This window comes from Choloepus didactylus, chromosome 12 (genome assembly GCF_015220235.1).
Source record: "Choloepus didactylus isolate mChoDid1 chromosome 12, mChoDid1.pri, whole genome shotgun sequence".
NCBI lineage: Eukaryota > Metazoa > Chordata > Mammalia > Pilosa > Megalonychidae > Choloepus > Choloepus didactylus.
In genome coordinates, this window is record NC_051318.1 from 21,238,632 (window position 1) to 21,265,783 (window position 27,152).

The 27,152-nt window shown below is 41.0% G+C and overlaps 1 protein-coding gene across 3 annotated transcripts in view; it reads left to right on the forward strand.

The window, feature by feature from the left end:
- The first annotated feature begins 1,164 nt into the window (after window positions 1-1,164).
- GRTP1 (growth hormone regulated TBC protein 1) overlaps window positions 1,165-27,152 on the forward strand; it is a 69,964-nt gene continuing 43,976 nt past the window's right edge. The window contains exons 1-4 of one of the 3 annotated variants that reach the window (XM_037799874.1): window positions 1,165-1,748; window positions 2,342-2,493; window positions 20,819-20,977; window positions 25,127-25,251. In XM_037799874.1, coding sequence (XP_037655802.1) covers window positions 1,675-1,748; window positions 2,342-2,493; window positions 20,819-20,977; window positions 25,127-25,251 — 510 coding nt within the window. In that variant the 5' untranslated portion in view covers window positions 1,165-1,674. The remainder of the gene's footprint in view (window positions 1,749-2,341; window positions 2,494-20,818; window positions 20,978-25,126; window positions 25,252-27,152) is intronic. The other 2 variants (XM_037799875.1, XM_037799876.1) reach the window with 2 other exon arrangements.

Sequence of the window (27,152 nt, forward strand, 5' to 3'; positions counted from 1 at the left end):
CAAAACACATTTTGCCAAATTTCTGACTGTCTCATAGACATGAAAATTTGAGAAATGGTTTTCATGCCCAAGTATTGAAATCCCTAGGAATTTTTATGGGGACCAAAAAAGAAAATATTCAAAATCAAGAAAACCCTGGAATATAAGGGATGGATAGCTGATACATACATTTGGTAGTTACTGTGTTTAGTTTTTGCTGTACTTTTTTCCCCTTATAAGTAAAAAGCAAATAAAGCTATGTGATCATATTACTGTTAAATTACAGAGTACCCTGAGTTCTGACTCATACTTCAAGACTTTGAAACCAGAGTGTTGGGGAAGGATGACAGCCAAAAGAGGGGAGCCCCAGGCTTCTTGCCTGTGTTTTCAGGGCTGCGTAGCCTGACACCTGAGCATATTAACGGACTCATCTTGAGGTTTCTGGTGTGGTGCATCTGCAGTTAATCTCCCTTTAGAAACCACAGCTAGCTAATTTTACGGATAATGCGGTTTGCTGGCAGAGCTTGTAATTTTCCAATGCCTGGCTAACTGGCAAGGTTAGGATTTGATTAGGGGTGTGGAGACAGGAGGAGAAATGAAACTGTTTTTCCTTTCTCCTTTCTGTTTTATGCGTTTAGCTAAAAGCCTCGGAGATATTTTAGGTTTGGAAAAGGCAGAAGCAGAGCAGGTTTTTCCAAAGGGTTGAGATACTGGGACCATAAACTTGTAGTTTACGTGTTGTTTTGCTTTCAGATCTGAAAAATAGGCTGAAGGGAAGCAACAAAATAACAACAACAAAACACTTTATAGGAGTCAAATGTCAAAACTCCAGCCTTTCCCACCTGCCTTTTGACTGGGATAGACGACGTCTGCCAGACAGTCAAGTTTTAAGGAATCTAATAAGAATAAATATGGGATTTATTTCCTCCAAAGCCCGCTGGAAGGCCGATGTCCTGCGAGGCTGAACATCACCCGCTGCCCTTTTCCGGCCCAGCCCCTCGCCAGGGCCCCCGGGGGCGCGTAAACGAAGGCCCCAGACCCCCAAACCAGGACGCCAGGGCGCGTGCCCAGCCCTCCGGCTGCTCCTGGGGAGAGGACGGTGGGGTCGCCCCCGCCCGGGTTTGCATCCCCTCAGCACACCCGGCTCCGCGGGGCGCTCGCGCACGCCAAGTCCCCGCCCGGATCTCGCCGCCCCAGTCCGCTCTGCGGGCTCCCGCGGCCTCCTCCCTCTCTCGGCGCGGGGCTGACGGCTCGGGCCCCTCTCCCGGCTGCGGGCCCGCCACTCCGGCTGCCCGGGGAAGTTCCCCTCCAGGTGCCGCGGGAGCAGGTGCAGCGGCGGCCCCCGGCCCCCTCCAGCCCAAGGGCGCCGAGGGGGCCGCCTCCGCCGCGATCGCCCCCGCCAGGGCGCCCCGCCGCCTCGCACCGCCTCGCACCGCCTCCTAGCGGCCGCTGCAGGGCCCGGAAAGAGCGGAGTAGCTCCCGGAGTCCCGGGAGATGAACTTTGGATCCGCTCGCCCCTCGGCCTCCGCGGATCCGCCTGGCTCAGGGAGGGGCCGCCGCGGCCGCTGAGGACTCGAGCGGGGACTGCACCCGGCGCGGCCGCCCAGCTCCGGGCCCCAGGCGCCTGCTTCGCCCCCGGGCTCCCCTCGCCGCCCCCCTGCCGCCTCCCCGCGGTCCCCTGCGAATCCCCGCGCCATGAACCCTGCGCAGGGAGAGCAGGGGCGCCGGGAAGGCGCGGCTTCGCAGGCGGCGCGGGACCGGGTCCCCAGGTAGGTGGCGGGTGGGGGCCGCGGCGGCTCCGGGGACGCGCCTCTGCCGCGAGGTGGGTGACCCATCGCCGAGTCCCCGCGGAGTGTGGTGGGGACCGAGCTACGTCCCCCGCTGGCGCAGCTCTGCGCGTCGCGTGTCATCCCTCGGCTGGGAATCGCTGCCACCGCGCCGCTGTGGGCAAAACCATTTTCTTCTCGCACCCCACCGGGGCGGGCCGAGGGGTGCTCGGCCGGGGCTCCGCGCGTCTGGGGCTCGCTGTCGCCGGGAGCAGCGACAGGCAGGGAGCGCTCCCTATCGCGGGCAGGTCTGGTTTCTTCAGTGGCGCTCCGCCGCGGTTCCAGTTAAATATTGGCCGGCTCTGAAGTCAGCGTACTGTGGCTTTTCCCACGCAGGCTCTTTGTCCTTTTCCCAGCATCCTGTATCCATAAAAACACTGACGATTGGCTGAAAAGTTGTGGGTGAGGGAACAGGGTAGCTCAGCTTCTTAATGCTAAGATGTATTTTGGTAGTGTACCTTGTATTTACAGGTCACACGTGTGTATACGGAAAATTTGTTCTTGGTCTACAGTTCTTTATTCCTTTTATATTGTAGGGTTGATCCATATGGATTTGAAAGGCCTGAAGACTTTGATTATGCATCTTATGAAGAATTTTTTTCAACCTATCTGGTAATACTCACTAGAAGAGCCATTAAATGGTCTAAACTTTTAAAGGGAAGTAGTAGTGTCCAGAAAAGTATGAGAGGTGAGTTCAAAGCCTGATTCACTCACTCATTCAACACATGCGTCTGGGGGATTTAAGTTGACCAGACTTAAATCCAAGTGAATTTAAGAGCTGTAGAAAAGAGCCCTGGTCATTAAATTCCTTAAATGGAAAGAATGCCTGTTGAACTTTGGGTGTGTGTATTTTTTGGGCTATGCCAAGGAACACAGAGTTGCAAAGCATCAGACCAACCAGAGTTCCTGGGGGGAGAACAGATGGAGCTCTTGCCCGGCTGCTGAGGATAAGTAAATGTCCTTAACTGTGCACCTCATGGGAGCTGGGAGGCAAAGGAAAATATGTATGTTCTGTTCAGATTTAAAGATGACTCTTAAAGCTCTGATTTCAATTAGAACTTGCACTGTTGGGGTACAGGAACATTCTGTTCTTTTTCCCCTTTTAGATGGGCCTTCATGTTAGATATGAATGGGAACTACAGCATTCTTTCCAGAGAATTTTATCTGGGAGCTGAGAATAAAACTGACTGATACCTTACTCCTCAAAATTAGATTTGGCAAGCCTCCATTTGTCCATCCATGTGACAGAACTCTTCCTACCAGAGTCCAAGCCAGAGCCCATACAAGATCCTACAGTATTCGCCACCCTCATATCTCACCTCTCTGACCTAATTTTCTGCTGTCTCTCCCCATCGTTCATTCACTCAGTGCATTGTGGCTCTCTTGTACCTTGAGCTCCCCTCACCTGCTCCTGCCTTAGGACTGTTGGACCGGCTGTTCCCTTTTCTTGGAGTTCTTTCCCCAGATACCCTACAGGCCTCATTCCTCATTTCTTTCAGGTTTTCACTCAAATGCCACCTCAATTAGGTCTCCCTAGACACCTGCCTAAAATTGCCCATCCCTTCCTAGCAGACATGCCCTATCCCCCACCCACACTTTATTATCCACACTTCCTATCTCCCATCCCTGCTTTATTTCTCTTCATCACTAATATGTTGTATATCTTATTTATTTTGTATATTGTGTGCTGCTTCTCCTAAATTGAAAGATTCCTCCCTGCCTGCAGGGATTTTTGTTTCACTCATTGCCAAATCCGTAGCACCTGCAAAAGTGCTTGGCCAGGATAATTACTTAAATATTTGTTACATTAATGAATGAAATGTTTGCCTACAATGTTACAGACAGTATAAAGAGACAGACAAAAAATCAGTGTTTCTTATACGGTGTGGTGAGCGCTATGGTAGAAGCGGGCTCAGGGATTACTAGGGGCTTCCTGAAAGAGGGTACACCTGAGTAGTTTCAGGTAAGCGTGGACATTAACGAAGGTTAGGAGGTAGGGACAGAGTTGTGTGACCAGAATAGGGAGTATGTGATGGGGTGGGGAAGGAGATGAAGCCAGAGAATCCGACACTTGGGCCAGGTGCTGAAGAGCTGAACAATGTGTATTCATTCGTGATCAGCCAGAGAAAAGCAAACTATTCAAGCAAGCCGTTTTCAAGTTTTGCTTTTTTTTTTTTTTAAGATTCTAAAGTGTTTTTATTGATTAGAATAAATGTATATAATTGTAATCTTTCCATCATACATGGACTATACAGTAACATTCAAATGTCTTGTACTAAAATAACTTATTGACAAATTCTAATATTGACTACAGAATAGTTCTATCTCTATTAACAATAAAAACAAAGCTAATGAATTTCTTAGAAAAATTAAATTAAGGCCATTATTTGACAATTTAGAAATCTGAGTAATCCAACTTTACGATGACTTGTTCACTGTTGAAGTTTGCTCTGTCCCTGTGTGATTTGGGACTTCCTCTTGTCTCAAGCCATTCCTGCATTCGATACACCTTGGAGGTGGGACCTTGCAGGTGACCTTGAACTGTGCCTCGGTCAGTGTTCTGGACCCAGCCCACCAATCCCAGCTTTATACCCTCAGGCTGAGTGTACTTGCCTAAAAACATCCCTTGTGCCTTTGCAAAAATTTCACCTTGCTCCATGCTCAAAAATTGTAGGGATAATTGAATTGACAAGCCTGCTGCAGGCCCCATCTGGGACTCACCCTCCTCAACTTCCTCACAGGCCACCAGGACCCCCCTGGGCTCAATTTTTGCTTTTAAAAGGCATTTTGATTAGTGAATAGGGCCCAAAGTGGTGCTTAGCACACAGCAGGTGCTTGGGACCTATTTGTGAAGTTGAATGAAATAAGGCAAGATGGAGCGGGGTCATCTGCAGAACTTGCTGTCTGACCGGGTGTGGGATTCGAGAGAGGGGAGAGGTGGTCCCAGGATAATAGCTTCCTGGAGAGGCCTTATCATTGGATAGAACCCCCCTTCTTAAGGTCCTTCTGATTGGAGAGTAGCATACGTTATGGAGACACCCTTTACTTTAACTAAACGTTGATAATAAAAAGCATTTCATAATATCATAGAGCTGAAGTGATCTCAGAGTTTGTCTGATTTTGCTTTACAGATGGGGTGACTCAGACCCCTGCAGCTAATATCTTGTGTGTGTGAATGAGTCATGTTACACCGATGTTCCATCCCTGCCGCCGCCTCTGTATGTTAACATATTTCCAGCTGAACATCTACATTGATCTCTTCCTTTAGATTTAATTTTAGAAAGTTATATAGATATATATCAAATTTAAATGTATATATATGTGTGTGTGTGTGTGTATATATATGTCATTTATTTACATGGTAATAATATTTTAATTATACCAACAGATATAAATTGAAATTGAGTTTCTCTCCCACCCCAGACCCCAGTCTCACCTGTAGAGGCAACTGTTGATGACTAATTTTATGCCTCCTTCCAGGAGCAGTGTGTTCATGTACAAACACACACACACAAATGGCACCCCACCCTGCACATGGTCCTGCAGTTTGCCTTGAATGCAGAAGCTCTGTTATCCAATGTATGAAATGACTGGTATGATGTTGGTATATCCAGTGTGGGTGACTGGTGGTTAACTTTAGACTACTGACCAAAAAGTCAGTTAGAGCAGGGAATCATTTAAAAAATGTTACATATGTGCACAAAGCTTTTATTTTTACTTAAAACACAAATGCACATTCATTCTCCAATCTTTGGTTCTATCATTCTCCCTTGGGTAGGGTAGGTCAACTAATTTGACTTCTGTATCTTCTTTCTTGCTTGAACTACATTCAGTGCATTGTGTCTGTTTTCCAGTATCAGTTTTTAAAAAATCATCTTTCTTCCTTAAACTATACTGATAATGCATTGTCTCCATTTTCCAATATCAGGGCTTTCTCCCAAGTAAAAGCAAGAATAAAAGTCATTTTGGAAGCAATCAGATTGTAGAATCCTGCCAGATTTTTATTCTCTTTAAAAAAAATTTTTTAAAATATTTTTTTAGAGATGTTGTGGGTTTACAAAACATCCATGCATAAAATACAGGATTCTCATATTCCATTCCACCACCAAATCTTGTGTTAATGTGGAACATTTGTTACAATTGATGACAGCACTTTTTTAAAGTTGTACTTTGTTTTTTTTTTAGCAGTGGTTACCTTAGTTACAACTGATGAAAGAAAACTAAAGTTGTACTATTATCTAGCATCCATAATTTACATTAGGTATGTTTTTTCCCATATGCCACCCTATTAACATCTTGATTGGTATCATACACTTGTTATAATTCATGAAAGAATGTTCTTATACTTGTACTATTAACTGTAGTCCATTGTCTACAATAGGGCTCACTGTGTTGTACAGTCCTATGTTTTATCTTTTAATTTTTATTCTAGTAACATATACATCCTAAAGTTTCCCTTTTTAACCACACTTACGTCTGTAGTTCAGTGCTGTTGATTATACTCACAATAATGTGCTACCGTCACCACCATCCATTTCCAAACCTTTACCAACAATCTAAATAAAAATTCTGTATGAGTTAAGCAGCTCTACATTCTCTGACACCAGCTGTCTCCTGGTAACCTATATTCTAGGTTCTAACACTATGAATTTGTTTATTCTGTTTAGTTCATATCAGTGAGATCATGCAATATTTGTCCTGTTATGTCTGGCCTATTTCACTCTACATAGTGTCCTCCGGCTTCATCCATGTCGTCGTGTGCATCAGGACTTCATTTGTCCATACTGCTGAATATTCCATTGTATGCATATACCACATTTTGTTTATCCAGTCATCAGTTGTGATGGACACTTAGGTTGCTTGCATGTTTTGGCAATTGTGAATAATGCTGCTGTGAACATTGGTGTGCAAATATCTGTTCTGGTACCTGTTTTCAGTTCTTCTGGGTACCTTAGTAGCGGGATTGCTGGATCACTTGGTAATTGTATACTCAGTTTCCTGAGGAACTACCAAACTGTCTTCCACAGTGGCTGCACCATTTTACATTCCTACCAGCAACGAATGAGTGTTCTCTTTCTCCACAGCCTCTTCAACACTTGTAGTTTTCTGGGTTTTTTTTTTAGTAGTAGCCATTCTAGTGGATATGGTTTTGATTTGTATTTATATTTCCCTACTAGCTAGTCATGTTGAACATCTCAGGTGCTTTTTAGCACATGTATTTCCTCTTTGGAGAGATGTCTGTTCAAATCTTTTGCCCATTTTTAAATTGAGTTGTTTGTCTTTTTATTTTTGAGTTATAAGAATTTTTTTATGTATTCTGGATATTAAACACTTTTTGGATATGCGGTTTCCAAATATTTTTTCCCATTGAGTATTTGTCTTTTCACTTTCATGACAATGTCCTCTGTACAAAAGTTTTTAATTTTGAGGAGGTCCAATTTATCTATTTTTTCATTCATTGCTTGTGCTTTGGGTGTAAAGTCTAAGAAACCATTGCCTACATAAGAACTTGAAGATGCTTCCCTATGTTTTCTTTTAGGAGTTTTATAGTTCTGGTTTTTATATTTGGGTCTTTGATGCATTTTGAGTTAATTTTTGAATATGGTGTGAGATAGGGGTCCTCTTTCATTCATTAGCATATGGATATCCAGTTCTCCCAACATGATTTGATGAAAAGACTATTCTTTTGCAAGATCAAGGGCCTGACTTATTAAATAGGGGGTTCCTAATTTCACATAGCATATATTCTGTCCAAGATAAACAATCAATGTCTCACATTATTTTCACTTAATTGTACAAACATCATCACTCTCAATGTTAAGCAATTATTGTAACTCAAAACACCCCAAAGTTCTTATCACCCCCTAATTATTTATCCCTGGTATTAGTGTGGTACTAGTAAGGTATTCCTATTAAATATAGTTCATAGGATGCAACAGTTAGTTTTTCCCATATACCACTCTATTGTTAACTCTTTGTATCCTTGTCATACCTTAGAAGTAGATCCTGCAAGAACTTATTTGTATTTGTAGTGTTAATCTGTGGGATACATGCCTTTAAACAACCACTTTCCATCATGTTTGCCTTCAATACAGCATTGATACTTATAATCCCATTAACAAACAATCGTCACCACTATCCAGTCCCGTACCTTTGAATTCACCCTCATTAACATATCTGTACATATTAGGTAATCATTTCCCCTTCTCTAGCTTCTGTCTTTCTCTAGGGCCCCTATATTCTACATTTTAAGACACTGATTTTACATTATCCAGGGTGCTCATATTAGTGATAACATACAGTATCTTTCCTTTTGTGTCTGACTTACTTCACTCACATTATGTCCTCAAGGTTCATCCATGTTGTCATGTTTCAGGACCTCATTCCTTCTTACTGCTGTATGGAAGTACATTATATGTTTTTACCACATTTTGTTTATCCCCTTGTCTGTTGAAGGACACTTGGATTGTTTCTACTTGTTAGCAATTGTGTATAACGCTGCTATGAACTTTGGTGTACAATGTCTGTTCATGTCACTGCTTTCATATCTTCTGGGTGTATGCCAAGTAGTGGAATTGCTGGATCACACGGTAACTCAATATTTAGTTTTCCGAGGAACCACCAAACTGTCTTGCACAGTGGCTGTACCATTATACATTCCTACCAGCAGTGGATAAGAGTTCCAGTTTCTCCACATCATCTCCAGAATTTGTAGTTTCCTGTTTGTTTGATGGCAGCCATTCTTATTGGTCTGCGATGATATCTCCTTGTGGTTTTCATTTGCATCTCCCTTATAGCTAGTGAAGATGAACATTTTTTCATGTGTTTTTTTTAGCTATTTGTATTTGCTCTTCAGAAAAATGTCTTTTCATATCTTTTGCCCATTTTATAATTGGACTGTTTGTACTATTATCATTGAGTTGTAGGATTTCTTTATATGTGCAGGGTATCAGTCTCTTATCAAATATTTTCTCCCATTGAGTTGGCCGCCTCTTCACCTTTTTGACAAAGTCCTTTGAGGCACAGAAGCTTTTGATTTTGAGGAGTTCCCATTTATCTATTTTTTTCTTTCATTGCTTGTGTTTTGGGTGTAAGGTCTAAGAAGCCACCTACTATTGCTAGGTCTTGAAGATGTCTCCCTATATTATCTTCTAGGAGCTTTATGGTACTCGCTCTTATATTTAAGTCTTTGATCCACTTTCAGTTAATTTTCTTATAGGGTGTGAGGTAGGGGTCTTCTTTCATTCTTTTAGATATGGATATCCGGTTCTCCCAGTCCCATGTGTTGAAGAGATTATTCCATCCCAGTTCAGTGGATTTGGGGCCCTTGTCAAAAATCAGTTGGGGAGGAGGATCTAAGATGGCGTCATAGAGAGGAGTGGAAGCTAAGTAGCCCCCCTAGAACAACTAAAAAAAACCAGAAACAACTAGTAAATAATCCAGAATAACTGCAGGGGGACTACTATATTCCCAGCAAGCAAATATAGCTCAGCTGAGCTCCAACTGGGGTTTTAATTAGCGAGTGTGAACTGCTCACTATGAGTACAAATCCCCAACAAGTAGACAGAGGCTTTGGGTGACGACTGACCTTGGAGAGCTGGAGGGTTGCCTCGGACTAGCTCTGTTCCTTTTTCGACTCAGTGGAGAAAGCCGCAGCCATTTTCAGTTCCCAGTTCTGTGACCTAGACAAGGGTATAGCACAGGCAGAGAGAGACCATTTGAAATGCTAATGACCTCCCCCTAGGGCGTCTATCTTCTCTAAGAGGGAAGGGGTGGGGCCCAGCTCTACTACCTGCCTTTGTTTCAGAACTTACACCAGTCAAGAATTATAGGCTAACAGGCACCACCTGCTGGGCAGAAAAGCACAGTGACCGGAGGCATCAGAGGGTGTACCAACTTTCTAAGACACACCCTCAGGGAAACCGGATACTGAATATTTCTTCCTTCTGGGACCTTAGCCCATTCTGGTCTGGGGAGGCCTGATTGGGGTAACCAAGGAAACCATGTCTAGACAACAGAAAACTACAACCTACACCAAGAAAAAATGAGGTTACGGCCCAGTCAGGGAAACAAACTTGCACTTCAACTGTGATGCAGGAATTGAAACAACTAATAATAAGTGAATTCAAAAAGTTTAGGGAAGATATGGCAAAAGAGATGAACCATATAATGAAAACACAGGACATGCATAAGGTAGAAATTGAAAGTTCAAAAAACCAACTGGTGGAATCTATGGAAATGAAAGGCACAACACAAGAGATGAAAGACACACTGGAAACATACAACAGCAGATCTCGAGAGGCAGAAGAAAACACTCAGGAACTGGAGAGCAAGGCACCTGAAAGCCTACACACAAAAGAACAGATAGAGAAAAGAATGGAAAAATATGAGCAACGTCTCCGGGGACTTAAAGACAAAATGAAAAGCAAGAATTTACGTGTCATTGGTGTCCCAGAAGGAGAAGAGAAGGGAAAGGGGGCAGAAGCAATAATGGAGGAAATAATCAATGAAAATTTCCCATCTCTTATGAAAGACATAAAATTACGGATCCGAGAAGCGCAGCATACCCCAAACAGAATAGATCTGAATAGGCCTATGCCAAGACACTTAATAATCAGATTATCAAACATCAAAGATAAAGAGAGAATCCTGAAAGCAGCAAGAGAGAAATGATCTATCACATACAAAGGAAGCTTGGTAAGACTATACGTGGATTTCTCAATAGAGACCATGGAGGCAAGAAGGAAGTGGGGTGATATATTTAAGATACCGAAAGAGAAAAACCACCAACCAAGAATCCTATATCCAGCAAAACTATCCTTCAGATATGAGGGAGAGCTTAAAATATTCTCTGACAAACAGACAATGACTGAGTTTGTGAACAAGAAACCTGCTCTACAGAAAGCACTAAAGGAAGCACTACAGACAGAAAGGAAAAGACAGGAGTGAGAGGTTTGGAAAACAGTTTTGGGAGATAGTAGCACAGCAATGTAAGTCCACTGAACAAAGATGACTGTGAATGTGGCTGAAAGAGGAAGGCTGGGATCATGTGAGACACCAGAACAAAAGACGAACGATAAAGACTGGGACTGTGTAACTCAGGGAAACCTAGGGTGCTCAACGATTGTAATAAAAGGTACAAAAAGTTTTTACATGAGGTAGAACAAATGAATGTCAACATTGCAAGGTGTTAAAAATAGGGTGGGATTGGGGGGAAAATACAATCAATGCAAACTAGAGGCTAGAATTAACAGAATCATTGTGTTATGCTTCCTTTAATGTAACAAAAGCAATATACCAAAGCTAAATGCATATGGGGGGGTGGGGAATAGGGAAGGATATGGGACTCCAGGCATTGGTGATGTTGTCTGACTCTTTATTCTACTTTAGGTTAATGCTATCTTTCCTTTTGTCACCTTCTAGCTATCAAGTTTGTTTGTTTGTTTGTTTGTTTTTCTCTCTTTCTCTTGCCTTTTTCTTTTGCCTCTCTGCCTTCTTTGACTCTTCCTCCATCATTGTGGAAGAAATGTCATTATACAGAGAGTGGCGATGGTGCTCAATACATATATATATGACTATGTGGGGAACCAATGATTGTTTACTTGGGACGGAATGTATAGTGTTTGAACAAAACCATCTTAGAAGAAATGGGTTGATGAAGAAACCTTGAGGGCACTATATTGAGTGAAGTAAGACAGACACATAAAGGCAAATATTGCAGGGTCTCACTAACATGAACTAATTATAATATGTAAACTCATAGACATGAAATATAAGTTACCAGAATATAAGGATATAGAATGAGGCTAAAGAATGGGGAGCGGTTGCTTATTATGAGCAGAATTTTCAACTAGGGTGAACTTAAATACTTGGAAATGGACAGGGGTGATGGTAGCATGTAATGAGAATAATTAACAGTGCTAAAAGGTGTGTGAAGGTGGTGGAAAGGGTAAGCTCAGAATCACGCATGTTACCAGAAGGAAAGTTGGAGGTTAAAAGATAGGAATGTATAAAACAGTGAATCTTGTGGTGGACAATGTCCGTGATTAACTATACAAATATTAGAAATCTCTCTTATGAACTAGAACAAATGTATGTCACTATAACTAGAGGTTAATAATAGAGAGGCATACAGGGAAAAATATATACCTATTGCAAACTATATACTACAGTTAGTAGTATTTTAACATTCTTTCATCAACAGTAACAAATGTACTATACCAAAACTATGGATCAATAATGGGGGGGGCGTGGTTAGGGGTATGGGAGGATGTGAGTTTCCTTTTTTGTGTCTTTGTTTCTTTTCTGGAGTAGTGAAAATGTTCTAAAAATTGAAAAAAAAAATAATTGTGTTGATGGATGCACAGCTGTTTGGTGGTGCCGTGGGCAACTGATTGTACACTTTGGATCTTTGGATAGTTGTATGGTATCCGAACAATCTCAATTAAAAAAAAAATCAGTTGACCGTAGATCTGGGGGTCTATTTCCAATCTCTGGATTTGATTCCATTGATCAGTATGTCTACATTTGTGCCAGTACCATGCTATTTTGACTACTGTAGCTTTATAGTAGGCTTTAAATTTAGGAAGTATAAGTCCTCCCACTTTGTTCTTTTTTTAGAATGTTTTTGGCAATTTGAAGTCCCTTTCCCTTAAAAATAAATTTGATAACTAACTTTTCCAAGTCTGCAAAGTAGGCTGTTGGAATTTTGATTGGAATTGTGTTGATCCTGTAGATCAATTTAGGTAGAATTGACATCTTAATGATGTTTAGCCTTCCTATCCACGAACATGGAATATCTTTCCACCTATTTAGGTCCTCTTTGATTTCTTTTAGAAAAGTTTTGTAATTTTCTGTGTAGAGGTCTTTTACATCCTTGGTTAAGTTTATTCCTAGATACTTGATTCTTTTAGTTGCTATTGTGATTGGAATTTTTTTCTTAATTGCCTCTTCAGTTAGGTCATTACTAGTGTACAGGAACATTACTGACTTTTTCACATCACTCTTGTATCCGGCCTATTCCAGTTTGCTAAAGCTGCCAGAATGCAAAATACCAGAAATGGATTGGCTTTTTAAAAGGGGTTTATTAGGTTACAGATTTACAGTTCTAAGGCCAAAAAAGTGTCCAAACTAAGGCATCAACAAGAGGATGCCTCCACTGAGGAAGGCTGATGGAATCCTGGGTTCCTCTGTCATGTGGAAAAGCACATGGCAATATCTACTCTACTCCTGAGTTCTGGTTTCAACAGCTGTCTCCAAAATGTCTCTCTGTCTGCATCTCTAAGGGAAGGCAAACACATGGCTGGTGTCTGCTGGTCCTTTGCTCCCGGGTTGCATTGCTTTCAGCTTCTGATTCCAGTGGTTTCTCCTTAAGCATCTGTGGGTTCTCACTTAGATTCTCTAGGGCAAACTCTAGGATTCATCTCTTAGCTTAGCATCTCCAAATATCTGGGTCTGTGTCAGCTCTGCACGTTCTCTCTCTCTTAGCTTGTTAAGGACTCCAGTAAACTAATTAAGACCCACCTTGAATGGGTGGGGTCACATTTCCATGGGAACAATCTAATCAAAAGATCCCACCCACAATAAGTCTGTACCCACAAGATTGGATTAAAATAATATGGCTTTTCTGGGGTACATAATAGATTCAAGCCAGCATACTTCCACTTTGCTGAATTTGTTTGTAAGCTCTAGTAGCTTTGTCGTCAGTTTCTCAGGATTTTCCAAATATAGGATCATATCGTCTGCAAATAGTGACAATTTTGTTTCTTCCTTTCCAATTTGGATGCCTTTTATTTCATTTTCTTTCCTAATTGCTATGACTAGAACTTCTAGCACAATGTTGAATAATAGTGGTAACAGTGGGCATCCTTGTCTTATTCTCGATCTTAGGGGGCAGATTTTCAGTCTCTCACTGTTGAGTACAGTGCTGGCTGTGGGTTTTTCATATATGCCCTTTATCCTGTTGATATCCTTTGGCTTTTGTATGTATGTTTTTGTATCTCTCCCTTGTTACCCTTTTAGTTACTCTTAGTGATAATCATTTCTACACTCTCCTCCATGCCTCTCTCTCTTGTATTTTCTTTTCAGCCTAAATTCCCTTTAGTATTTCTTGTAGGCCAGGTCTCTTGTGGATGAACTCTCTCAGCTTTTGTTTACTTATGAATATTTTCAGCTCTCCCTCATTTTTGAAGGACAGTATTGCTGGATAAAGAATTCTTCCCTGGCAGTTTTTTCTTTTTCGGTATCTTAAATATATCATACCACTACCTTCTTGCCTCCATGGTTTCTGATGAGAAATCAGCATAAGTCTTATTGCAAATTCCTTGTACATGATGAATAACTTATCTCTTGCTGCTTTCAGAATTCTCTCTTTATCTTTGGCATTTTACATTCTTATTAGTATGTGTCTCAGAGTAGGCCTATTAGGAATTATTGTTTGGAATATGTTGTGCTTCTTGGACACATATATTTATGTGTTTCATAAGACTTGGAAAATTTTCATTCATTATTTCCTCAAATGTTCTTTCTGCCCCGTTTCCCTTCTCTTCTCCTTCTGGACACCCATGACACATATGTTTATGCACTTCATGCTGTCACTGAAATCCCTGAGACCCTGCTCATTTTTTTTCTCTTCTGTTCTCTGTTCTTCTGTTTGTAAGATTTCAGTTGTCCTGTCTTCTAGCTCACTGATTCTTTCTTCTGCCTCTTCATATCTGCTGTTTTATGCCTCTAGTGTATTTTCAATCTCTTCTATTGTGCCTTTCATCCCCATAATTTTTCTGTTTATACTTTCACATTCTTTTAGATGCTTACGCAATATCTTCTTAATATCTTTTATCCCTTTAGCCATATTTTCCTTCATCTCCTTGAATTGAATTAGGAGATTTGTTTGAACTTCTTTGAAAGTTGTTCCAACAAATTTTGTGTTTCCTCTGAAGTTTTAATTTGTTCCCTTGACTGGGCCATATCTTTCTGTTTCTTAGTATGACTAGTATTTTTTTGTTGATGTCTAGGCATCTGATTATCTTGATGAATTTACTCTAAAGATTAGCTTTTATCTATTGCCTAGGGTTTTATTGTTGATTGGCTTTGTGTTAAATCTCTTCTTTGACACTTAGTTCACCTTATTCTAGACCTTTAGAATAACCCATGTTTCTCTAATCAGATTTTTTCAGCTCTTCTTCATCTGATTCTTGCCCTGGATGGGCGGTACAGTTTTTGAGATTGCACTTGTTATGCAATTGTTTCACTTCCAGAAGTAAGCTTCCTCTCCTCTGTTCCTTCTCGAGGAATCTTGATTTGTTTCATTTGTTTTTGTGCATCATTTTCTCCCCAGCTTCTATGATTTGTTTAAATCTCTCCCTCACTAGTGCCCCATTTGCCTAATTTTTCAGTTCTGTGCTTCTCCTATCTTACAACAGTTCAATTTTACCACCACCCCCCTTTTCCCTCCCTGAGGCTTTTCTGTCCTGTTTTCTTCCATGTAAAGGTATCCTGTCCCTGGACGCCAGGTGGAGTCAATCCGGAAAAGTGGGTCACTCCAGAAAAGTCCTTTTTTAATTTAGATTGTCCAGCCAACAGGAACCGGATTGAGTGAGTGCCCCACTTCCCAGCTGCATCTTCTCTCTTTTATTTCCCCCTGGGGGCCCTTATGCATGCAGCACACCTAAGCACCTTTTGTTCTGCGCTGGGTTTCTTTGGACTTGGGCCCTGGTGCCTGGATATGTGTGGGGTTCTAGCACGCTCCTGTGAGTGACTCTAGAGTCTGTGACTGCGGTGGGAGGGAGGGATCCCAGCCTCTCTGTCTCCGAGGGGCTCCCATGCAGGACCGAGTGAGGGGAGGGAGTGGGGCCGGCATTCCGGAATAGCAGTTTCCTACCTGGTGTTTTTGTTTTTCTTCACTTCAGTGTTTGTGGAGTCCTTCTCCAGTCTCTATCGTCCTCCAGAATTTTAAGCAAGTAAAATTTGTCCTTTTATTCCCTGAATCTCTGGGGACGTTTTTTCAGGGGATGTCTCACATTGCCATGTTGATGGTGTCACTCCCAGATTTTTATTCTTTTTCCTCTGTCTTTTACAATTATGTTGCTCACACTTAATTCAAAATTCAGCATTTAGTGGGTTTTTTTGTTTCTTGTTTTTGGTGGTGGTGGTTGTCTGTGTATGTGTGTATGTGGCACTTGCCTCTATCAACTCTTTGTAAAACATTTAACTTGATTTTTATTGAAATAACTTTCTTCTTTTTTACTTTAGTATTTTACTGATATATATAATATTTAATTAAACTGTATAATTATGGCAACATGTATAATAGGCATAAACAGGTTTGGGAACAAGTATATTTGATTCCTGGTAGGCCCTGAACTTCAAGTGCTATCAGGATGAACAAGAGATACGTAGCAGCCTGACATGTTTACAGGAAACAGGGAACGCCGATCCATCAGGTGAGAGGAATGTGGAGGTTGAATGGTTTCCGTGATCTGGTGGATCTGGCTTCAGTATGGTGTCCTGGTGTGACATTTAGGGAGCCTGTTAGCACTGGCAAAGCTCTAAGAGAGATGTTTGTCAGGCTTAAAACAGCAGTGTGTGAGTTATTCCAGAAATGTGAATCCATTTTTTTTCCTGCTCAGTTTTCTAGTCTGAAACTAGTCTAGTCAGGGGTGTGACATCCCCAGGGAAAAGATTGCATGGAAAGGAATGATGAGCATGCAGGATGGAGATTAATATCCAAGAAGCTCAGTTTTCAGAACTGTGTCGCTGAATTTCAATAGACATACCTCCAAATCCCCACTTTTATCTTGTTCTTCAAACTTATCTTGCTTTTTTTTTTTGTACTACTGTTTTTTCCTCTTCCTACCTTTTTTTTTTTTGGGGGGGGGGTTGTTTAAATCTGTACTTCCTATTTAATGTTGCCAGTAACACAATTATCCACAAATCTTGCATTCATCATGTCTTAATATGACAACTATAACCTATTTTGCTTGATTATACTATTTGTGGATGCAAGGAATATATCTTTTTCTTTTCCTTTTTCCATAGCAAATGTACACCAGGAGTCCTTAAGAAGACAACATCCTTTTTCTTAATTTAGAAAGATGTATGGAAGACTTAAATTTAACAAATTTACTATAGTCTTACCTTTTAGTTAGTTCTTATCTTTATTCCTGTTTTATTTTCCGTCTTAGTGTAAAGGGTCTTGGGCAGGGGAAAAAGCATAGTAGCCAGTTTGCTTCTTTTCAATCTCCTTAATAGTGGCGTAGAATATGAGCACCATCTAAGTTAAAATTTAATTGCAAAAATATATTTTAAAAGACAAATACTAAAAAACTGGGGATTTGCTTAACTTTTTTGATGCAGTTGAAAGTTAATTCTCTTGGGTCTTCCTTTTTAACACTTTCCCAAACTTATTTTACTTTATATTTTACACTTCTCCAAATGTTAGTGAAGCTCTCTGGCTTAGCCCTGCCCTTGGGAGACTGTCAGTCTGTGAAGACAAGTTAAAGTATTTTAAATGTCATCTAAGGAAACCTTGTAAATTCAGATAACAAACATCAAAAAGTAGCAGAAACCTTTGTTCCATGAAACATCTGGGTATTGCTACAACTTTTAGAACTAGTGAAGATTCACTGATGCTATACTATATTTCAGGCGTGCTAAGTGCTTTATCTCCATTTTCCAGATGAGGAAACTGAGGCTTACAAATGTTAAGCAACTTGCTGAAGATCTGGAGCTAATAAATCACAGCATCAGGAGGATGTCTGATTCCAAAGTTGGTGTCTTTAACCATTCTGCCCTTTTCTGTTTTTTTCTTTTTTACTTTAATTAAATTATTTTTTTTAATTCACGGTGAAATTCACTCTTTTTGGCGTACAGTTCTGTGAGTTTTGGCAAACACATAGAGTTGTGTAAACTTCATCGTAATCAAGATTCAGAACTGTTACATCCCTCCAGCCAAATTCTCTCCAAGTGCTGCCCCTTTTTAGTCAATCCCCTCTAGTCCCAGTATGCAACAACTGATCTCTTCTTTATCCCTGTAGTTTAGCCTTCTCCAGGATGCCATATACTGTAAATGGAATCATGCAGATTTAACCTTTCAAGTCTAGCATCTTTCGTTCAACTGACGCAGTTGAGATTTATCCATGAACTTGCGTGTACCAGTAGTTCATTCCTTTTTATTGCTGAGGAAATTTCATTGTGTGGCTATACCACAGTGCTTTTTATCCATTTGTCAGTTGCAGGATATTTGTTTAAAGCCACTAAAAACATTCACATACAAGTTTTTGTGTGAACTTAAGCTTTCATTTTTCCTAAATACTTAGGAGTGGGATTGCTGGTCATATGATAAGCATATGTTTAACATAGAAGAAACTGCCAAGCAGTTTTTTGTTGTGTTTTTGTTTTGTTTTGTTTTGCTTTGTTTTTTGTATTCCTGCCACAAATGCATGAAAGTTCCACACCCTTGTCAGCACTTCATGTTGTCAGGGTTTTTTTTTAAGCCATTTTTATATAGAAAAGACTATCCTGGCTCTGTTAACTGTCCTTTGAACCTTTGTCAAAAAGCTCTTATTTGTGTTTGGAAGGGTTTATTTCTGGATTCTGAAGTAACCTATTTTTTAACCTTTCAATAATACCACACTGTCGTGATTATTGTAGGTTCACAGTAAGCCTTACAATCATACTGTGACTCCTCCAGCTTTGTTTTCAAAATCGTCTTGTCTCTTCTAGTTCCTCGTCTTCCCATATAAATTTTAAAATCAGATTGCCATTATCTACCGCATAGTTTCCTGGGACATTGATTGGGATCATATTGAAACTATAGATCAGGTTGGGAAGAACTGACATCTTAACAATATTGAGTCTCTGAACCCCTGACCCCAGTATCTCTCTCCATTTATTTACATCTCAGATTTCTTTTGCAGTGTTCAGCATAGATATCCAGCTGATATTTTGTTAGATTTAAACCTAAGTATTTTAGAGTGCTATTGTAAATGGTACTATATTTAAAATTTTGATTTCCAGTTGTTCATTGCTTAGTATGTAGACGTACAACTGATTTTTTATAGGTCCTTTCCCATTTTTTTTTTTTTTTTAAACTTGTCTCTAAATAGGAACAGTCCTTGCCTGTGTTGGGACTGACCACCTCCCCTTTGTTATTCAGCAAAGAATGGTTAACAACTCATTCTGTGCATTTCCAGTCCCTTCCCTTATAGGAGGTCATGAGACCTACAGCCAAACCTCAACACAAATCATACTAATTTGGAGGGAAGGTCAGGCTGAATTATTAGTGTCTTTAGAACAATTTTTTTTTAAATAAAGCTTATGATTTTCATGTTCCTACAGCAGTATGAACAGACTGAGTGTACTGGGATGATGTTGCCAGAAATATGACTCTCAAATTTGCTCCAAAAGAGACAAAGAGGATTTTTTAAAAAGTATTCTTTGACCTTCAGTGGTTGGTATAGGTGTTTGTTCTTTCCCTCCTCCAGATCATCTTGCACCTATGCATTCATTAAGCAAATCTTTAATGAGCACTTACTGTCTCCCATGTAGTATTCCAGGAGTGGGAGCCCAGCAGTGAAGAGATGGACAAAAAGCTTCGTCCTCATGGAACTTACATCCTGGTGCCATTAACTTAAGGCATTCACATACAGATTCTCACAAATTTTGGATCATCTTGGAGTTTGAGTTAAAAAAAGTTTTACTCTGTAGTGCTTTCCTAGTCTGTAGCCTATAAAATTATTCCTATAATTGTTTTTTTCTGTTAAATACAGCTGATGCCTCAGTTAATTTTCTTTTTGTGGCAGCTTGTGGGATTTTACTAATTGCATATGACTTTATTTCTTTTTTCCTAAATTGTGATTTATTTTCTAATAATATTTACAATGCAATATCAAAGGAAAACAAGAAAGCTTTTAATATTTGCTTTGAGAATGAGCTGTTTTGCAGGTTAAATCAAGGTCATTGAAAGCACAAGGTGACATCCCTGTGCTTAATGGAATTAACTTGAATGTTAGTTTTACGAATTTTTCCTGTCTGCCTTGGGAAATTACTCAATATTGATTAATTGTGGTAGCTTGTGTTTCTTGGCTTCTTTTCCTATGTGTTTCTATGGCTATTAGAAAATTACGAGTTACTTTTTTACATATTTATTGTCAATAAAAATATCCCTATAAAATAAAGTTCTCAGTTTACAGAGATTAACTGAAAAACTAGGGTATTAGTCTCCTGACTGCTGAAACAAATACCATACAGTGGGTTGACTTAACAGGAATTTATCGGCTCCTGGTTTCAGAGGCTAGAAGGCTTGCTTCCTCCCGGAGTCGCTATCTCCTGGCCGGCCAGCAGTCTTGGGGTTCCTTGGCTTTTCTGTCACATGCAATGCATATGGTGGCTTCTTCTCCTTTCTCTTCTGGGTTCCCCTGACTTCCAGGTTCCAGCTGTTCCCGGTGGCTTCTCTCTCTGTGGCCTCCAGTAATAGGATTAAGATCCATCCTGACTGGGTTGGTCCACACCTTAACTGAAATAATCTCATCAAAAGGCCCTATTCACAATGGGTTCACACCCACAGGAATGGATTAAGATTAAGAACATGTCTTTCTGGGGTACATAACTCCAAGCCCCATCTTATCCCTGTTCTCTGCCAACCTCTCCCACATTCCTTAACCACCTTACACTAGATCCTGCAGTCACTGGGGGTGACAACTGGTGTCCTTAAGAATGACTAATCTACAACCAGAGCCGGGCAGTCCCTTGACATCCTGAGCCCTCTGCCCTTCCCCCACTTAGTCACCCCCACCCCAGCACACCATGGGAGTTGAGATCTGAAAACTCAGACGCCCCACTATCTTATCACAGCCTGCTGCCCTCCCAGCTCTCACTCCTTTACTATCACGCTCATTCTGCAGCCCTATTAAAACATCCAGTCTCTAGATTCTTCCATTTGTCCTTTCAGTTCCCTGTGGCTGCTCAGCTTAACACTGTTCTTTCCTTGTAACTCTCCCACTCCTCTGTTTCAGTGAAGCGCTACATCCGCAAAGGCGTTCCCCTGGAGCACCGGGCCCGCATCTGGATGGGCGTGAGTGGCGCCCAAGCCCAGATGGAACAGAACCCCGGCTACTACCACAGGCTCCTCCAGGGAGAGAGGAACGACAGCTTGGAGGAAGCAATCAGGACAGGTGATAACTATTTGTCCCTCTGGTAAATGGCAACGTATGAGACAGAAGCAGGTCAGGCACCAGCACCCCAAGGGAAGGATGTGTGTTTGCACTGCATTTTTTAAGTCATAATGTTGATGAAGAAACTTACATTGTTGAAGATGCAGCAACTGATTTTAATTTGAAATTATATTTTTCATCAAAGGAAAATAAAAACTTAAGTGTTCATGAGGGGAGAATAATATTTTTAATTTGCTCAGCAAGTATCTGTGTGTCTAGCTAGCTAATAAAGAATACGGTATTAAAAAGATGGGGTTTCTTGCATGAAGACTCTCTCAGAAAAGTGAAAAGTCAGTCAAGCAAACAATTGTCATATGTAGGAAAATGGCCATAAGGGATGTGTAGCTAATATTAATACCTGTAGATTTACATATATAGATACATACATATCATAAAGCCACACACCAGCATTTTCTGTTCTTTGGAATTGGCTTTTTGAGTGTCAAACCATAATAACTTTTAGAGGGACTGGTAATTTTGGCCCTTAACTTCTTTATCCTCCAGTATCCTCAGTTGCATAGGCATAGGGTTACTGGCTCTTAAAAGTCAAAGTGCTCAAAAAAAGTTCAAACTAAATTGAATAAGGTTTTTAGGAAATACATCTGCCTTACTGGTTTTCAGTTTTTGATAAATACGAATTTAAATACAGAATATTTAATTTAAAAAAAACCCAATGACTTTAAAGTGCTGAGAGGTTGGAATGACTTGTGACATTGAGAAAGGGGTGTGTCCCCAGCCTGAGGAGTGTCCACCCTTTAGTCCTTGCTGGCAGCCTTGGCCCCTGACCTCCTGACCTTCTGGGGGTCTCATACCCACAGAACTGGAGTCAGTGGAGAGAGGGATTTCCCAACAGAAGCTGGGGCACCTGGGGGCTGATGGAGTCCAGCAGGTATGGACTCCCTCAGGTGTCCTGATCAACACAGAGCAAAATACAGCCAAAGGTCACGGAGCAGAAGCAGTAGCTATACCCATGGCCAGAGCCCGGCTGCTCATCACTCACGTGGCCAGAAGTGCTTGTGCAGATCTAGAAGAGAACTGAGATTTAAGATAGGCTGAGCTTGTGACGTACCATAGAATAGGGCTGTTTGTTTGAAAAATAAATTTTAAAAACTCTGTTTAGCATTTTTGGATCAATCATTTTGCAGTGACAATACTTCATTCCCAAAAAGCCAATTTCATGCCTGTCTTAGTTTGCCAGCTGCAAACAACAGGAACTTATTGTCTCACAGTTTTGGAGAGCAGAAGGCTTGCTTCCTCTTGGGGTGGGTAGCATTCTGGTGCTGGTTTGCAGCAATCCTTGGGTTTCCTTGGGTTTCCAGTGACACGGTGGTGTCTTCTCCTTTCTCGCTTCCATGACTTCCAGGTCCTCTTTATAAGGCCTCTAGTAATACGGGTTAAGGCCCACCCTAATTCAGTTAGCCACACGTCACCTAAAAATAACATCTTCAAGAGGGCCTATTTACACTGGGTTCACACTGACAGGAATGGATTAAGAACATGTTTTTTTCTGGGGTACATAACAATGCCATATAAACAGGGACTGAAAATCCCTGTTGAGGTCTGCCTCTGCAATGGAAAGAAAGGGCATTTCATTTCCTATAAAAGAAAATTCCAAAACATACAGAAAGGCTTCTTATATTAAAGAATATTGTATAGCAGTGGCCACAGCTGGCCACTAGTTTGAAGTAGTAAAAATATTCTCATTTCTCCTTGACCTATTCCATTTTTTTTGAAATGCTTAGAATTCCAGAAAAAAAATTTCTTTTGTAAAAAGCATAGGGAAAAGTAATGTGCTTCAAGTCATTAAGTATAATATTCTTTTCAGGTATAGTTTTTTTATAAGAAAAGATAAGGCCTGGGGGACCAGAGGTAGGGAATAGAACACTGGTGAAGCATTTTACAGCAGTTATATAGGCATCAGTGCTAAACTAGAAGTTAGATTTCCTTAGGCATAGAGTAGAGATAATATGCATGCTCATCTTGCAGCATTGCAGAGAAAGTTAATAATAATGATTGTTCTAGTTTGCTAATGCTGCTGGAATGCAAAACACCAGAGATGGATTGGCTTTTATAAAAAGGGGGTTTATTTGGCTATACAGTTACAGTCTTAAGGCCATAAAGTGTCCAAGGTAACACATCAGTAATCGGGTACCTTTGCTGGAGGATGGCAAATAGCGTCCAGAAAACCTCTGTTAGCTGGGAAGGCATGTGGCTGGCGTCTGCTCCAAAGTTCTGGTTTCAAAATGGCTTTCTCCCAGGACGTTCCTCTCTAGCAAGCTTGCTCCTCTTCAAAATGTCACTCACAGCTGCACTCAGTTACATCTCCCTGAGTCAGCATGTTTATATGGCTCCACTGATCAAGGCCCACCCTGAATGGGTGGGGCCACGCCTCCATGGAAATATCCCATCAGTTATCATCTACAGTTGGGTGGGGCGCATCTCAATGCAAACAACCTAATTCAAACATTCCAACTTAATCCCCACTATTCTGTCTGCCCCACAAGATTGCATCAAAGAATATGGCTTTTTCTGGGGGACATAATACATTCAAACCGGCACAATGATAATGATAGAATAATAATAATGTGTTCTATCAATCTTGGGATATGGAGATATATATAGTTATATATATGCACATATATATACATACACACACACATATACCCAAATCATATTAAAAATATCCCAGTTCATTTTGGGATAGTCACATGCATTCAGTAGCAAATACACCACTAATCTAATTTAACTCAGTCACTAGAATCAGGAAAAAAGTAATTATTTAAGTTAACGTATATCCTCTTTGTTCTTCTGCCTGCCTGCCATATTAATATATAAAAATCAACTTTAAAAATAATGATATAAGTTAAAACATGGGCTATAGTTAATAGTACAATTATAAAAATGTGCTTTCATCAATTGTAACAAATGTACCACACCAATGCAAGGTCTTACAAATAGGGTGGCATCTGGGAATCCTGTATTTTATGCATGATTGTTCTGTAAACCCACAACTTCTCTAAAAAATATATATATATATTGATGGTATGCAGTGAGTGAGGGGCCTGGTTTAGTCTTGGTCCCTCGGTGCTCCCCGCCGCTGGGCCCTGGTCAGGACTGGGTTAGCCAGAACAAAATGACATGAGGGGAGCTGTCACGGGGCCCAGGAGGAAGGGCTGAGGAAGGGGGTGTCCTGATGAGCAGGAAAAGGAGGGGCAGAGAAACCCTCCCGCATACAAAAGCCGGCAATGCTGAGTTTATTTAGCTCTTAGCATTCGGTTTTGTCTGTTTATCTGTGAAAGGGAACCTCAATATGTTCCATCTCTTTATTTTTTTAACCTTCAGGGTTGGGAACATTTTCCAGAGTTTTGTGTAAAATATTTTTCCACTTCACCCATCGCCCTAGAGTTAAGACTGTTCCACAGCTGAGTGGGGCTGTGCTTGTGGAGGGAAGTGAGGGACCCTGAGGGTCCATAAAGAGGTGGGCAGATTAAGATGGGGGCAGCTGAGGTGGCTCGGAGCTCAGTGTTGCTTTCATGCTGGTGGATGAGGACCCCCAGCAGCCCCAGGTCCTCGGCTCCCAGAAACCCCACGCTGCCATCACTGATGTTGAGAAAAGGACTGGTGGGACCCAACCTCCCCTTGGGCTACAGAGAGCAGGGCAGAGGGGGTCCCAAGGACTACCCATTTCCCTGACTGCCGTGAGGCTGCTGGTGAAGTCACCTTCGGAAAGGAGGTGAGGCCTTAGGATATATTCCATGGTCTGTTTGGGAAAGTGTCCTTTCCCAAGAAGGGTCAGAGTTCTTGATTTAGATCTGTGGCCCACAACCTTACCTACATATTAGAGTCACTTGCACAGCGTTAGAGATATACCAATTCAGCCTAAACCAGTTAAATCAGATTTACTGGGGGTGGGGCTCAAACATGCTTTTTTAAAAAATTTTTGAAGCCCACCAGGTGTTCAACTATAGAACCAAGGTCAAAAACTGTTCCTTAGATCTTAACTAGAATCCCAACACTCTTAAGGATGGATACACGAGAATGGTTTTAGGTAGCTTGTAGATCAGTCTATTTCTATCATTTGAATAATATTTTTCGTTAACTTCCCAACAGATATGGACAGGACCTTCCCAGACAATGTAAAATTCCGAAAAACTTCAGATCCCTGTTTACAAAAGACCCTGTACAACGTGCTGCTGGCATATGGGCATCATAACCGAGGTGTGGGGTATTGCCAGGTAAGCAGAGCAGGGACCCTCTCAAATTAGCACGCAGGAGTCAGGTAAAGCACCGACACCCCGCACATTTACATCAGTGATATTCTCTAGATATGAGCTAAGTGTACTTATCAACCACCCATAAACTCCCTAAACTGTAACGCCTTAGAAAAGGCTTTAAATATTTCCCAGTTAAAAAAGTAGTAAACTATCTATTGCATGACTAGTTTTTAGTTTCCTATGTTGGTTAGAAGGGTTAAAGGTGGAAATTTGGGAAACGTGGGAAGTAAGTGAACACAATGTTTACCTACTAGACTACAAAGGTAGTCAGAACCTAAATGACCTAACTGTAAATTGTGTGTGTGTGTGTGTGTGTGTGTGTTCTAAGGTGGATGTGCTCTTTTTTATTTTTAATTTTAATTTTAATTTTAGCTTTTTTTTTTTTTTTTTTTTTTTTTTGCGGACCCGATTTATCCTTTTTGGGGGGAGTGCTTTTTTGAGGTTACATTCTAGAAGTGAGGTCTTTCTTGGGATTAAAGGTAAGGTGAGCAACGTGCTTTGCTGCCTCCTGATTTCAGTCGATCTTGTTTTAGATTTGCTGCATGGGTTGGCATATGACGCTGGCAGAAATCATTTCTCATTTCCTTAGGAAGTGGTCTTAGTTTGGGAGTATATCAAAGGGACACTTTTATATATAATAGAGAATACCAAGCCTTTAATTCAGGACAGTCAAAAGTCACTATACTCTCTTTAGAGTATGTGTGTTTTATAGCCTGGACTTTTCTGCCCCATGGTGCTGCTTCAGTGTCTCTGTGCCCACTAGAGAGCAGATGCCTGTGCGGTTTGGCTGAGTTTTGCGGGGAGCTCACCAAGTTTTGAGGCCTCTGTGCAGTGTTCTGGCTGTGGGAGGGCTTGCCTCCGAGTGTTTTTAGGAGCGAGCACTGACTGCCTTTTATCCGGAATGAAAGCACCAGATGATAGCTGTCGCCATGGTTGCGCACACCAAGCCCAGGGCTGTCACGGAAATTGGAAAGCAGCTTTCTCTGCTTTTGAGGCCACATGCTTCCCATCCTCTTAGGCTGCCAGCTTGTTAAAGGTTTCCTAGGAGGATGGTGAATGAAAGCCATCGTGACGGATAGTTTAAATCTAACGTTCACACTTGGGCGATGGCTCCAGAAAATTATTATTAAGGCCAGGGAACCCAAAGTCCTTGGTTCATTAAGTAAAAGTTTTAATAACCTTTTGTGCAAAATTTGGGTTGCTTAAACAACTTGAGTTCCTGCTTGAACAGTATTTGCTATTGCTCTTTGGCACAAGCAAAGGAAGAGGGCTCCAGAGATGAAAGGAGAGAAAATGTGGACAAGGAATCTTTTTTTTTTTTCCCAAAAAAATCTTTTTTGAAAAGACCAGCAGCAAAGAAATGTAATAGCTACTAGTCATCACTGTATCTAAATAATTCATAAGGTATATTTTTACATTGTTACTCGTAGGAGGTGTATGCATAAAGATGAAGTTAGGATGGGTCCGTTCTTCTCAGACAGAATTCCTGCCGTTCTCAGCTTTTATTACCATTAATAATTTATTGTCTGGAATCAAGGATGTGGACTTCTGAAGTTGGGGGAGTCTTAGAACTATCTTTATGTTATTCCAGTTACTGTTCTTTTGGGTTTTAAAAATAACTGTATTTCATGAAACCTACACAATTTTAAATGAGCATGATTCCAAAAGCTCTACCAGCTTTTGTTCATATATATATTTATAGAGTCATAGCATATATGCTACTTTGTGTTCTGCTTTTTTACCCTCAAGGCTTTGCATATATGCATTTGCACGAGCCAACACAGTTCACACACTTGTCCTTGGTGACACAGATGTCATGTCTTCTCCGAGCTCTGGTGGACATCATTTATTCATTGGTTCCA